Here is a 16,106-nt window from a genome sequence, read left to right on the forward strand (position 1 = left end):
TATAAAATAGAAAAGATTAGTGTAGCGATAATAGCGTGCTCAATTTCCATTATAGGGATGGAATTGGGCAGCATAGCTGTGCTGACGTAAATATGATAACACCATGCAACCACCCCCTCCTCGGGATGGAGCGCATTATGCGTTCCACTTGTGATGCACAGGGAAGGTAGCAGTGCATGAACGCGATGACGTCATTAAGTGACACTGCACGTGACGGCACATGTACAGGATGACGTTACGTAATGACGCACACACAGGCCCGTCCCTCCCTCCTCCAGAGCGAGCAGCGGACATTTCAGAACACAGAAGGTAAAAACTGTTGAATGTTTACTGCATTTATACATGTATGGCTTGAGAAAGATACTTGGATGCACTGAAACGCGTTGCTCATTTCTGTCAACAATAAGGGTAAACTTTTCTCTACCTACTGGCTGGTCGGAATACTGCAGCAATACGACCTCATCTATCTCAAGTGTCTACACTAGGAGGGGGCTTCTGTGGTTACCATATCCCCCTCCTCCGAAGTGTTGGTTATCTCTTAGGGATAGCCACTGAATACCTTGGAACACCCTCTTATAACTGTCCTATCAGCGCAGGATCCTTCAATAACTAATTGTTTTCTTTCCTTATTCCATGTGCCGGAAGGTTATCCTCCTAGAGAGGTCCCCCGTAATCCGTGCAGCCCTCCTGTGATACAGTGGATGCCACCAGCATAGGAACAGCAGACTGGGTACCACAGGTGAGGCACCTGGAGACCCTATTGGGTCTAGGTGTCCACACCAGGTGAGCCTTGAACTACCTACATTCTGAGGCGCTCTCCCGTATTTCATTACTTTGCTCCCTAAGTCTCTTTACCATGATACTATAGTTTCAACTTCATTGCCATACTAAGTAATGGACACATGTAGAGATACATTGTACACTTCCTTAACAATCAGGGGCTGGAGCAGAAACGTGAAAAAGCATCTTCGGAAATATATACCCTCATATAGTAGCCGATGCCAACCCCCTTACCTTCATGGCATCCAGTGACAAGCGTAGGTTGTTTTTTTCTTGTTCATCAGTAGTGTGTTTAACCAATTCCTAAAACAAAATGGAAGACTGAAAATATTAAAAGCTGGAATACATATTTCTGTGCACTATATACTACATGTGATGGTAAGAAAGACACAATGGGGCGAATTCCGAAATATTTTTATACAAGTTTTTTGACGGAAAAAAGTCAGTAATTTTTGCACTAGTGCTACTTGCTCAAAAAGTTTCAACTTTTGTGCTTATTTGCCCTGCTTACCCCTTTACTAAAAGTGGGCAGGGTTTAACAAAAGAGGGCGTGGTCTAACAGGCTCATCAGAAACTGGTGCAAATTATAGCTGAACTCTACACCAGCTCGTAGATTTCAATCTAGCACATGGAATGGCCAGACATGCTCCAAGTGCTGCAACAACATAACATAATTTTAATGGCAGAGCCTCCTTACAAAACATCAGAGGGAAAAGAAATTGAAAAAACAGAACTAACAGTAACTTGGGGGACTTCGCTCTGGATCCGCCTTTACTTAGATCAGCATATGAAATATCGGTCTAAGTAAATTCTGCGCAATATCATTTACTACACGTAAATCTAGTCTATGCAATCCTCTGTGGGACTGCCTGATACAATCCACCTAACCCACTACATTGTAGAAAAGGTCTGTGTTCCGGATGTGTGTAGTTGACATATGACAGTCTATGGCGAGGTGGGGAATCAGGTACATTAATGGGTTATTTTAAGTCCCTAGATATAAGGTAAAATCTTCTCACTCATTTCCAGCTAGAAAACATCTTAAAAATAGGGATTGAAACACAAACTATATTAAACAAAGCTGCTATATAATATTTACATAAAAATGGAAACATTGAAAATTTGAATCATCTTAACTAGAGAAGAGCGTGCACGCTCGGTAAGGGCGGTTACTCAAGCGAGCTTTGCTCATCTCGAGTAACTGCCTTCTCCTCTGAGGGGGTGAGCAGCGGGCGGTAGCAGCAGGGAGGAGAGAGAGATCTCTCTCACTTCCTCCCCCCCCCCCCCCGCTCCCCTCCGCTGCCCCCCCGAGCATGCTCGTAGGAGAAGGCAGTTACTCAAGATGAGCGAGGCTCGCTCAAGTAACTGCCCTTACCGAGCGTGCTCACTCATCTCTAAACTTAACCCTTGAGTGACCAAGTGCCGTAAATATAGTAGGGTGCTATAAACGGACGGAAGAAGAAACCTCCGTTCCCAACCGTTTAACCCATCAATAGTGATCGTGGCAAGCCACTGGTTAACGGGGAGGGGGCTCCCCTTGTCATCCATTGACACCCTGCAATATGAATACGAAGTGCCAATAGGTTGTCATGGCAGCCATAGACCTAACAAAAGCCTCTATGTCTGGCATGTTACTCAGCTTCTGCAGAGTCTAATAGGCTGATGTCATATGCATAGTAAACGGTATTTCCAAAGTAATGCAGTGTACTATGCTAGCGATAGATCGCATCTTCAAGTCCCCTTAAGAGACTGAAATTTTTTTTTTAAAGTTCATGTTTGAAAGTGCGCCAGCCAACAATTGGAGGTTCCAGGACGAGTGAGAGCATAGCAACTAGCTTCTGCCCCACCCCCTCCCATTGCAAACAGCCAGCAAGGGGCAGAGAGAAGGAGAGAAATGGGTGGGAGTTTAGAATACACACTGCTAAACTCCCTCCCACCTCCCTTCTCCAGCAGCTACCATAGGCTCCCACAGGAGTTTATGGGAGCTGCCGCCGTATTCCGGCCAGAAAGATAGTTCAAGACCTATCTTTCCTAGCAGACGTAAAAGCGCCTGGCTGAAATGCCCTCCTATGCGCTATCTTGGCCGATTGGGCGCTTTTACGCCACAGCAATATGTCCATCTGAACGATGCATTGTAAACTAATGCATCAGATGGACAACGTATATCGGCCGAGTGTGAAAGCTCAGCTGATATATGCTTGTGTGAATGAAGCCTTATTCTGATGCAATTGCCTTCTTACGGCGGCTGCATCAGAAGCCTGGCGCAGGTCTCCCGTGCCATGGGGAGCAGGAGCCCGGCTGCTGGATAACAGCCTGACACTTGCTCAACCACGGAGACAGCGGAAACCTCTGATCCCCCTGTTTAACCCTTTACATACCGAAGTCAATGTGACCGTCATATATGACACGGTATGGGCCTCCCACTGTCACCAATCAGATCCCCGCAATGTGATCACGGGGTTCCCATGGGTTGCTATGGCATCCAGAGGCTTGAATATGGTTCCAGTTCTGCCGGCTATGGTGGCCTATGAGGCTCAGTCCCTGCCTAAAACATCAGTAAAACAAAATTTGCATAATATTGGCTATCCTTTTGACACATTTAAATCACACAGCACGCTTTACTATTAAAAGGATAAAATGCCCTGAAATTTGTGACACTCGTAAATGTCACATTACGAGGGAGACGTTTACTATGTTTCAGGGAGCAGTTGCAGTGAGCGGCTGTAGACGATAAAATATATAAAAAAGGCTATAAGGGAAAACAGAAGCCATCAACAGCACTTAAATGAACTGGAAGAGGGATTTCTAGAAATGTGTATGGCTCAATAGTTGAAACAATAAAGTGGGCTACTACAGAGCAATGAGTGGAGTTAGGAGGCGGATTCGTATGGAGCAATATTGGTGAATACATTAATACACTCCAGGCTTCTCAGGCTACTCTGCAAATATTGAAACTGGTATAATTTGAGAATGCAAAAAGGAGAAATAAATAACATGTTCTCCTCCGAGTGCAGTTTATTCTGTGGGCTAAAGCAGCACTTGTTTGTCAAAGTGACAGTTCTCCAGCATCAGCAGCGGGTCAGAGACACGGCAAGACTTATGTATCTCTTCGGCTTCTAATCAGCCTCCGAACAGCCATCAAACGCAACGTACACTATATCTTCTGGCCCTAATTAAATGCTTACCTGAAGGATGCCCACTGCTTGCAGGCTACAAGTTGAAATATAATATTTAATCTAAGCCTTCAATTTCATCTCTCGATTTAAAAATCTTCTGTTGTGAATCCAAAGTAATGATAGCGAAAATAGTAAGCAGAAAAAAAGGGAAAAAACACAAACTTAAAACACTAGGGGGAATTTATCTACAACTTTGCACCACTTTTATGGCATGGGAAAGTTGCAAATTATGGGGCATGCCATATTTGTGCTATAATATAGCACTTTTACAGAAATGTTGCCAGGGCTAAGCAGGAAGGGATAAGGGCTCCAGACTAACAGATTTACTATTACTTACGGTGGAAATTATAGCAGGTTGTAGATTTCAATTTCGGGTTTAAGGACAGCCAAAGATGCACCAAATATATTAAGAGGGGTGCACTTTAGCATATTTTGAAATGCCAGTCTTAACAGATTTCTCTATGTCTCCATCCCAACTTCAAGAGACAATCCTAAAATATGCAAAGTGGTTGTACAATCCAGATGATTCATTTAAAGGGGTATTCCTACTTCAGCCATGCTGGAGAGCCCTTCGTTACATGACAGAAATAGCCGAGTTTCCCTGAGCTGCACTGTTTCCGTAACTCCAGTAGAAGTCAATGAGAGTTAGGCTGACTGTATAGCAGAGCTGTTCTACACGGTTTGTATAATTTCCAGTGACTTCTATGGGAGGTACGAAAACAGCGTAGAGCAGAGCATCTGTGAGAACCGGTGAGTTCTCCTTTTCTGAGAGTGGAAGTAGGCACAAAAGTATGCCAGGAAATAAGGGGCATATTGAAAGGATGCCTGCCAGACTCGGAGGAGTCAGCTGATTATTATAGTAATATGGAGGGTTTTTTTTTAATTGGGTTCTATTTACTAAAATCGGCTTTGGGAGAAGATTGATTTTTTTTCTTTTTTAATAAAACTGAAATACAGTAGATTTTGCTGTGATAGATTCACTTTAATTAATTGCTCAAGTGATCGACATACCAGTAACTACTGGATTAGCTAACAGTGCCCCTCAGCAACCAAAAGACAAATATTTCATCCAGGAAATATTCGATGTATGATCTATTTCAATGTTATGTAATTTTGTTAATACACTAATGTAATCTCCTCAATTGCCTCCATGACAGATTAGTAGATCGTTAGGACGGGATTTCTCCTTTAATTAATTTCCATTATTTAAATTTTTGCGAATCATCTACAGCAGTTGGTCTCTATTCATATGGCATTTGCACTGCAAATTATTCATATACAGGGGAAAGTGCTTCAGATTCTATGGTCCCACAAATGCCAAATGAGTGGTTGTAAGGCATATGTCTCTGTAGTAGACCTTGGTATACCTATTTATAATTGTACTGAAAAGCATAGTCAACTATGAATCGCGGATCAGGTTGACATTGCTGAGAGGGGCTGGTGAGGACCCAGTGGTCATGGTGTACATTGGCAACACTGATGAAGTTAGAGGTAAGTAGAAGGTCCTTTCAGGGACCTAGGATGTAAGCTTAAGGCAGGGACCTCCAAAGTAGGACTTCATGAAATACTACCTGCACAATGTGCCACACCAGAGAGGCAGCGGGAGATTACGGAAGTACACTAGTGGCTCCAGAGTTGGTGTAGGAAGGATGGATTTGGGTTTCTGGGGAACTGAGCCAATTGTACTATCAGCTACAGGTTCTACTGTGGGAATGGGCTGTGTCTCAATGGGGAGGGTGCAGCTGTGCTAGGGGAGAAGATAGCTAGAAGGTTGGAGGAGTGTTTAAACTAGGGACTGGGGGAAGGACAACTAAGTAATGAAAATGGGGGTGGAGCAATGGGAGAGGTTAGTACAGTTAGATCTGGCGAAATAGTTAATAGGAATCCACTTAAAATTTTTAAAAAAATTACTTCTAAATTGGATGGTGACTAATCCTAGAAATCTGATTAATAAGGTCGACGATCTGGAAGTAATAATGCCTGAGGAAAACTATGACATAGTGGGAATAACGGAGACCTGGTTGGACGAAAGCTGTGACTGGATGGTGAACTTACAAGGTTGCAGTTTTTTTTAAAGTGATAGTAAAAATAAAAGAGAAGGGGGAGGGGGTTTGTCTTTATGTAAAGTCCTGTTTAAAGCCCACATTACGGGAATATATATGTGGAGGAAAAGAACATGTGGAGTTTCTATGGGTAAAGATACATGGAGGGGGAAAAAATAATAACATCTTCACAGGGGGTTCCAATAGGCCATAAAATCTAACAGAAGCCACTGAAAATCTATTACTAAGACAAACAGATGAAGCAGCAAATCACAAACAGGTAATTATTATGGGAGACTTTAACTACCCAGATATAAACTGGAAAACTGAAACCTGTGAATCTCATTAGAGAAACAAGTTTCTGTCAATAACTAAAGATAATTATCTGTCTTGATTTGGCAGGACCCAACTAGAGGAATGGCCATTTTGGACTTAATATTAAACAGACCTGACAGAACAGCAGGGCTGCAGGTTGGGGGGCACCTAGGAAAAAGTGACCATAATATAATAAATTTCCACCTTTTTTTTCAATAGGGTGTTTTATCAGGGGGCCAAAAATTACTAAACTTCAGTAGGGCAGAGTTCAATCAGGTTAGAGATGCCCTTATAAGAGATTATATGGTTGTAAATGGATCTGGATGAGCCGGAGATTTGGGCAGAAAACTGGCAAATGAGGTTTAACACTGAATAATATAAGGTTCTGCACATCAGCAGAGGAAATACATGTCACCATTACACACTAAATGGGAAACCACTGGGAAACACTGACAAGGAAAACCACTTTGGGATTTTAGTTAACCGTAAACTTAACTGGAGCAACCAGTGTCAGGCAGCTGCTGCCAAGGCAAATAAGGTCGTGGATGCATTAAAAGAGGTCTAGGGACACAACGCAAGAACATTGTTCTTCCTATTCACACGTCACTGGTCAGACCACGCATGGAATATTGTGTACAGTTTTGGGCACTGGTACTCAAGAAGGACATATCAGAGCTTGAGCGGGTTCAAAGGCAGTAACTCAAGTAATAAATGAAATGGGTGGACCACAGTATCCAGAGAGGTAATCCAAATTAGGGTTATTTAGTTTAGAAAAAAGCTGCCTGAGGGGCGACTTAATAACTATGTATAAACATATCAGACATCAGTACAGAGATCTCTCCCATCATCTATTTATACTAGGACTGTGACTGTAACAAGAGGGCATCCTCTACGTCTAGAAGAATGAAGGTTTCCACATCAACATAGAAGGGAGTTCTTTACTGTAAGAGCAGTGAGACTGTGGAACTCTCTGCCTGAGGATGTGGTGATGGCGAACTCACTAGAAGAGTACAAGAGGGGCCTGGACGGTTTTTTTTAATGTAACATTACATGTTATAGTCACTGATTACTTCAGAAGGGTTGGTGATCCAGGGATTATTCTGTTTGCCAGACTGGAGTGGGGAAAGATTTTTTCCCCCTAGAATGAGAAAAATTGGCTTCTACCTAATGGGTTCTTTGCCTCCCTCTGGATCAGCATTGGTGATTAAAAGAATGAACTGGATGGACATATATCTGATTTTTAGCCTTTCATACTGTTACTACATTACGCTTTTCAATACAAAGATATTCCATAAAAAAATCAATATGGTGTACCGTATACTGTACTCTGCAATAGATGTCAATGGCAAAAAGGTGCAATGTAAACACAGCTTTAACAGAGCCTGAGAGTCTTACCTGGAGCAGCAAGTGATATTTCAGAACCCTCTGCATGGGAACAACAAGGAGGTCCCGCAGGGTGAATTTCCCGTTATTGGCCCGTTTTGAACATTCCTGTTTTAAAACAATTGATTCTCCCATTAAAATGGTTTCTTTGTGAATTCTCCAGGCTAATATGTGTCCCTACATTTTTTTAGTTCAAAAATTATACTTTAAAAGTTGTGATAAGACTAAGGCCACATTTACATGGCCATATGTGAGCTGCACTTGAGAAACTCGGGTGCAACTTATATTGGACAGCCAAGGACACCTGAGATTCATTTATACCGGACATCACTTTAGTTATTCTCAGCCATGAAAATGAATGAGAATAGAACAAGCAGCAATTAGTTTTTTCACATGTACTGAAAAGTCAAACATTCGAATATCCTCGGGTTATTATGGAGCGACGTGCTGTCCTTTCAAGTGATCACTGGCTTGGTCTATCATCTCAAGTCCTCAATTAACCCCTTTTAGAGATGAGCGAGTATACACGCTAAGGCACATTACTCGAGCGAGTAGTGCCTTAGCCAAGTATCCTCCCGCTCGTCTCTAAAGATTCGGGGCCGGCGAGGAACGGAGGGGGAGAGCGGGGAGAAACGGAGGGGATATCTCTCTCTCCCTCTCTCCCCCCCGCTCCCCTCTGCTCACCGCCGCAACTCACCTGTCACCTGCGCCGGCTGCCGAATCTTTACAGACGAGCGGGAGGGTACTCGGCTAAGGCACTACTCGCTCGAGTAGTTAGCCTTAGCGAGTATACTCGCTCATCTCTAACCCCTTTATATAGTATTTTATATAGTAATTTGAACTGAACGTATGGATTTTCTCTGGTCTTTTCCTTATAGTACTATTGTATGCATGGCATACATACAGATTCCCACTGCTTTCTCCTCTGGACCAAAAGCAATCCTGACAATCTGCACTTGTGTAGGAAGCCATGTAGCTATGTTGGTCACCACAGGAGAAGAGTGGACCAGCAATTCATCCTCATCATTCTGCATCTGCTACTAGGCAATGGCCTAAAATATGTAGGGTGTTGCTTAGCATAGAGGATGCAGAATAAAATGGCTTTACAAATAAATGATTGCAATAGAAAACCAGAATCTCCTTCCATTCTGGCAGAATAAGTAATAATTAGAATCACGGAATTGGAACTACTGGCTACTTACCTCCAGTTTTAATCTGACATCTTCTCTACTTTTGGAGATGCTGTCCAGGATAGATATGGCTGACTCCACCTGACTACAGTATTCTCCATAAATGAGAAGTCTGATTTGAAAGAAAAATATTAACAGTTAAGCAAAATGCTCATGTGGTTATATAATGCATTACATACAGTATACGATGAGCTCTGTTCACACTGCTTCCATGGCAGGTATTTGTGGGTAGGATTTCATGATGTATACCTCCGATGGAAGGCTGAGATGTACACCACTGCAGTATATAGGCATTCAATGGACAATGGGATGTACTATACTATTCTATGCAGATAAAAAAAACAAAGATATGCCAAGTGAACGGGGGACTTATGGATAAGCTTGGCGTATGTACTGAGAGTTTTCCCAACGGTAACCAAAGGCGAAGTGAACTTAAACTAAGTGACATATTGCTGAAAAATAATCATAGCCATTGGAAAATACAATATTCACTGTATGTTAGCTACTAGAGATGAGCGAACGTACTCGTTTAGGGCGATTTCGCAATCAAGCAGCGCTTTTTTGAAGTAACTGACTACTCGGGCGAAAAGATTCGGGGGGTGCCGGGGGTGAGCGGGGGGTTGCCGCCCCCCGCCCCCTGAGTAGTCCGTTACTCGAAAAAAGCGCTGCTCAATTGCGAAATCGCCCTAAACGAGTACGTTCGCTCATCTCTATTAGCTACGCATTAAAGTGCTATTCATATCATTGAATGATGATTGGCTAAAATCAATGTTGATCTAAATAAATGAAAAGGAAAACATACCTCTCTTTGTATTTCAAGAAGATCTGGTATAAATTTTGGCTATTTTTATGTGTGATTGAGTCGTTGATTTCAAGCACTAGGCTCCTGTGCACTTTCACTAGCTCCTGTAGGCAAAACCAAAGTATGAAACGTGTGATACACAGTAGGCGACTTTCCAACAAACACCTTACTGGCATAGTTTAATGTCGCTATAACTGAACTTTCATGGTTCGGCTGAAACTGATTTAGATCACTGTGCTCTTTCGTTGTACCCTGATGAACTCCGCAACCATAGCGAATGAAATACTTAGGAACCATCTTGCAAGACCTTGGTTACTGTCACAACAGGGACTACATACTGTTGTGCAGAGTCACTCTTGTTAAAGGGGTTGTCTCGCGAAAGCAAGTGGGGTTCAGCACTTCTGTATGGCCATATTAATGCACTTTGTAATATACATCGTGCATTAAATATGAGCCATACAGAAGTTATTCACTTACCTTCCCTGCGCTGGCGTCCCCGTTTCCATGGCTCCGTCTAATTTCAGCGTCTAATCTCCCGATTAGACGCGCTTGCGCAGAAGGGTCTTCTCCCATCTGTTCGGTCCGGCACGAGCGGCATTCTGGCTCCGCCCCCTTCTACGCGTCATCGCGTAGCTCCGCCCCATCATGTGTGCCGATTCCAGCCTCCTGATTGGCTACTAATTTTCTGTGATATGATTGTGTATAAAAGGAGAATGTTAGGGCTTTTACCCACTAGCGTTATTTTTAACGCTGCGATATCGCAGCATTTTATTCAATGGGACTTTCTAATGTTAAAAATCGCATCGCACAAAACTCCGATTTTTGTGCGATGCGATTTTAACATTAGAAAGTCCCGTTGAAAAAAAACGCAGCGATATTGCAGTGTTAAAAAAAACACGAACGTGACCAAAGGACAGGGATTTGGAACAACCGACATACCGACAGACTGAGGAAAACGACAGAACTGGCATACAAAACACGGAGGGGGAAACTGACCCTGTGCTGAAGGAAAGATTGCGAGACCCTACCTAACAAGCAGAGCTATTGCCTCAAAGGCGGTCCCGCGCTGGAACCTCGGCCCTGGCTCTCCTAGAATAGGTGATACACGAAACTAGGACAAGTACAGACGAACCCAATACACAAACTGGTAACTGACGGATGATAAACACACTTATAACACAACCTCTCACGCTAAAGCAGATGGTAAAGCTGAATATAAAAGTGAGGGATTAGTTCGTACATTGGCCAATGAACTTAAGCTTAAAGGCCGCAATCAAGGCTCCTCGTGTCTTGCAGTCCCTACTCTAGCAAGACACAAAACAGGCAGCACAGGACACCAAACACCCAGCAAGCTGTAAGCTCACCAGACACTACACACACAGCAAGCTGCAAGCTGACATGACACAAACACAGGCAGACAAGACTGAGGAGATACAGCTTCCTCTTGCAGAGAGGCTGGAGTATATATCTACCCCTGAACCCAGGGGATTGACTGACCAGAACCTCCACACTCAGCCAGCTCAATTAACCCTCATCTGTGCAGATGTGCTCCTGGAACCCAGAGTACTACAAGTCCCCAAAGCACAACCTAACAACTATGTCTAGAGATTGTGGAACAATTTCAGAAAAATGTTCCTCAACATAAAATTATGAAGACTTTGAATACCCCACCATCTACAGTACATATGTAAATCCAAAATGCCAGCTTCACCACATGGACACAACACCCGTTGGGTGCACGGACAGGCGCAAGCACACCCCACAGCACTATAAAACAAAATCCTCCGGCACTTCCGTGGATACCAGGATAAAAGAAGTATTTTATTTTGACATTATGGATAAACACATAGCATATCAATGCTATGAATAAGAGCTCTGTTCAAAACATGTAAGTGCAAAAAAACTATTTTTGAAGGATGTTCTTATCCATAATGTCAAAATAAAATACTACTTTTATCCTGGAATCCACGGAAGTACCGGAGGTTTTTGTTGTTTTTTTTTGCTGTGGGGTTTGATTGCACCTGTCCATGCACCTGACGGTTGTTGTCTCCATGTGGTGAGCTGGCATTTTGGATTTGTACTGTAAACAATGGGGTATTCAAAGTCTTCAGAACTTTATGTTGAGGAACATTTTTCTGAAATTGTTCCACAATTTTTAGACATAGTTTTTCATGGATTGGTGAACCTCTGACTATCTGTCTGGGATGATTTAGTGATCCTGCACTGAGCAGGGGGTTGGACCGATGACCCTGGAGGTCCCTTCCAACTCTACCATTCTATGGTTTTATGAGTTTGCTTCTGGGAGACTCTGTCTCTCTAACATTCTCCTTTTATACACAGTCATGGGACTTAATAGAAAATTGACCCTCCAGCTGTTTTTCATTGGAACCACTTACTTCTCAAGCCTTTTGTTAACCCTGTCCAAACTTTTGTGAAATGTGTTGCTGCCATCAATTTCTAAAGGAGTTATTTTTTTTTTTTATGAAATGGAAAAATGTCTCCCTGACACCTTCTGATGTGTTCTATGTTCTATTGTCAATAACATATGGCTATAGGAGATTTTCAAATCATTGAATTCTTTTTTTCTCTCCTTTATTGGAATTGTGGTTGCATATGTAGGGTCTTCTACTTCTACTAGGGCTCAATAGGGTGAGTTATTTAACTTATCCTCTTGGTCCTCTAAGGTATGTGTGCAGCACACATTTTCATGGACCACCAGTGCTTCATAATGCCTGCTCTTGTAAGATGAAGACACTGCAGTGTCTGGATAGTAGGACGGTTTCAATTACTATGGATGATTACTCGGGATGATGCTTGGAGGCAGATATTGAACTAATGGCTATGAGTCCATCAAGCTTATTGTGCTTGGGGCCATGTTTGCTTTAGTGTTTATTTTAGGTGTCTATTGCTATTTTTGGAGTATCATGTATATTTTAATGCATATCCAGTAAATGTTAATTTTTCATGGTATAATTTATCACCCACTCTAGTTTTTCTATGTTAATGGTGATACGTTACTAGGAAGATTTCAATCAAATGGCTTTTTGGACATTTGCAACATTGGTGGCAGTGGGAGGGTGGACTATATGTAAAAAAAAACCACATACTCCCCTTCTGCTGTGTGTTGCTCCCCCACCACTGTTGGCCGCTGCTCCGGTCTTTTTACATAAACATCCCATGTGACTGCTGCAGCCAATGAGAGGCCAGCAGGATGTCAGTGGCATCCCTTAAACCCACCTTGGGGCTTATACATTAAATACCGCAGCACCAGACTGCCAAAAAAGGTGGTCCAACGCTGCAGTGAGTATATTTCTTTTATTGAGTTTTGGGTATGGGAAGCCAAAAATTCTAAAAAAGAGATAACTCGGAAAACCGCTTTAAGGTCAGCGCTTGATCCTTATTATTGCTCAAATAGGACAGCCTATACCTGGCAACAGATTCCTTTTAAGAAAGTTTGATAGATTTCCTGATACTCTCTTTCCATTCCACAAATTTTACTGAGATGCACATACAGGACACAGAAAATGTGCAAACCAAATCCTGCCCTATAAAATTCTGCAAGGATTTAATTTGCATGTGTACAGATGGGCCACAATTTACCTTAATTGTGATAGCACAGTGCAGAAAGTTATCTGTTCTTAAACCATTAAAAAGCTATTGCTCTCTTATCTTAACACCACAAAAGCAATTATAAAGCAATTCAACGTGTAAATAAATCACTGTGATAGCACAGCACACCGTGATAACATGTCGTGTTAAGAGTCAAGCTAAGGAGTAATCCATCTGTACATACTGTGCACCATTATAGATGGACAGATGTCACGGATTAACTGGTACCGGCACCTATAGGGGGATTCCTATCTCGGGAAATCTATTGCAATGTGAAATCATCAAACAATGCAATCAACCAGAGTGTTAAGGCAGCAGAAATGCAGTCCTAAGCTCAAGCTCACGACCTGAAGGTTGCAAGTTCGATCCCCACATGGTTCAATTAGCCGACTCAGCCTTCCATTCTGCGGAGGTCGGTAAAAGGAGTACCCAGCTTGGTTGGGGGTAATAAATAAATTACCTGAAAGCGCTACGGAATAAGTTGGCGCTCTACAAATAACAAGATTTTATTTAATTTTAATTAAATGTTTTATTTCCAAAATGCTCCATTCTCCAGATGTTGCCGATATTGATTCCTCTGTCCTCTGGTTGTTTACTGATTGTTGCCAGGGAAATAGACCACCTCTTCTATTGAAATAGCAGGGAACAGAGGAGGCTGATGCCTGTGCACTTTTTTCATCTAAGGGTGCATTCAGACGGCCACATATTCACGCCAGCCGATATACGGCGTCTCTCTCTGTAGGGGGAGGAGGCTGGAAGAGCCGGGAGCAGTGCTCTGAGCTCCCGCCCCTTCTCTGCCTCCTCTCCACCCCCTCTCCACCCGGGCGGAAGCTCAGAGCACTGCTCCCGGCTCTTCCATCCTCCTCCCCCTGCAGACAGAGATGCCGTATATCGGCCGGCGTGAATACCCGGCCGATATACGGTCATCTGACTGCACCCTAAATCTGATGGGTGGGATCTCAGGAGCTACCATGGTGCTCTGCTATTTCTTTCCATAGAAGAGGTGGCAATAAGCAGTAAACAACCACACAGGAATCAATATCTACAATATCTGGAGAATGGAGCATTTTGGAAATAAACATCTTATGGGTAAATGCATTGTTTTGCGATTTTAAACACACTGAAATAGGATTCCTGATAAGGGAATACTCCTTTAATTATATCAAAATAGTAACCATACATGTTTATGACCACAGAAGAGCCTCGGTACACATTCATTGTATTGGCTTTGATCAGTCACAAAACTATATTAGAATTTGTTTTCTGACTGGTGTTAGCCTTTAGCATGTATGTAATGTATAATGAAAAACTGGTGCCCAGGGAAGACAATAAAGGAAGGATGTTTAACGTATTTTACTTACAGGAATATTAATAAATACTTTGTGCAAGTCTGCTGTAGGCAAAAATTTCTTCAGCGGATCCATAAAGAACTGTAAAAGAGGAATAGTATGAAAACTTCAAAAACATTTTTATATGGCTCCACTTGAAAAGAATTTTGCAAACTGTCTAGAATAAAAATACCAAACAAAGCTACGAACAATCCTATATAATCTGATCCTAATAGTAATCTCCCCTCTTATAGTTCACTTACATAAATTAGAAGAGGGAACAGATAGAATGGATTATTACAAGACTGCAGAATTCAATACCTAGTCAAGAGATTATGGTTTAACCCCGTCATGCCCCAGGAAGTAGATTTATGTCCCAGGGAAGTTGAGCCTGCTCCATACACGGCGGGTGTCGTGTTTGACAGCTGATAACCAGCTGCAACAGCAGCAATCAGTGTTCAAGCTTATCATGGCTGTTAACCCTTTGAATGCCAATGTCAATTCTGAAAATTACTGAAAAAAGGTACATGTTCAGAAAAAAAAAAAAAATCATAGAAAACGCCTATACACTTACCAATGCACTGATAGAAAAAAGCAGGTTAAAGCACCACATCCCACAATATGCATACATCCAAAATGCTAAATGGTGGAGCATTGCAGAGGTGCTGATGAACACATCTGGATCTGATGAACAACGACTCAAACACCGTCCTTAGGGCGCCTTCACACGGGGGCTGCGACCTGTGGTCGGTAGTGTCACGGCCGCAGCACAGCCGAAAATCGCATGAGTGAGGGACAGCCGTGCCCCAGTCATGGCTGCATCACTCATTTATGCTTCTGTTCCAACGGCCCGGGTGCAGCGAGTATACGCCGACCCCGGGATACCTTCGGGCGGGGGGAGAGAGTTTGGCTCTGCTAACTCCCTCCTCCTTCCTGCCCCCTCTCCACCCCTTGCCAGCTGTTGGCAAAGGGAAGGGGCTGGGCGGGACGGGAGCTAGTGTGCTAATCTCCCGCCCTGTCCTGCCCCTTCCCTTTGCCAACAGCCGGGAAGGGGCGGAGAGGGGGAGGGAGTTTAGCATAGCCGCTGCTAAACTCCCTCCCACCTCCCTTTCCTGGTAGCTTTCATAGGCTCCCATAGGAATCTAAGGGACCAGCCGTCGTATTCCGGCCAAAAAAATAGGACCAGAAGTATCTTTTCTCGGGTGGCGCAAAAACGTCTGACCTGAATGCGCACCGCGTGCGCTATCTTTTCCAGCCGACCGTTTTTGCGCACATAAAAATCGGCCATCTGAACTGATGCATTGGAATCCAATGCATCAGATGGTCACGTATATCAGCCGGTATACAGTACTCAGGGAGTAGCTACTTAACACTATACCTGGGTGAAGTTCACATTTCCATATTTTGTGGGCACATTTCGGTCGCGCAAAAAAAAAACCCTTGCAAAATGCTCTACATTTCTGCGCATTTACACACCAAAG

General features: G+C 43.0%; 1 protein-coding gene across 2 annotated transcripts in view; it reads right to left on the reverse strand.

Moving 5' to 3' along the window:
* The window catches only part of VAV3 (vav guanine nucleotide exchange factor 3), a 200,584-nt gene that overhangs the window by 74,063 nt on the left and 110,415 nt on the right, over window positions 1-16,106 (reverse strand). For both annotated transcript variants that reach the window (XM_066597225.1, XM_066597224.1), the window contains exons 7-11: window positions 14,659-14,727; window positions 9,689-9,792; window positions 8,899-8,998; window positions 7,709-7,804; window positions 1,015-1,083 (exon numbers count right to left, since the gene is read on the reverse strand). In XM_066597225.1, coding sequence (XP_066453322.1) covers window positions 1,015-1,083; window positions 7,709-7,804; window positions 8,899-8,998; window positions 9,689-9,792; window positions 14,659-14,727 — 438 coding nt within the window. The remainder of the gene's footprint in view (window positions 1-1,014; window positions 1,084-7,708; window positions 7,805-8,898; window positions 8,999-9,688; window positions 9,793-14,658; window positions 14,728-16,106) is intronic.

Source organism: Eleutherodactylus coqui, chromosome 3 (genome assembly GCF_035609145.1).
Source record: "Eleutherodactylus coqui strain aEleCoq1 chromosome 3, aEleCoq1.hap1, whole genome shotgun sequence".
Taxonomy (NCBI): domain Eukaryota; kingdom Metazoa; phylum Chordata; class Amphibia; order Anura; family Eleutherodactylidae; genus Eleutherodactylus; species Eleutherodactylus coqui.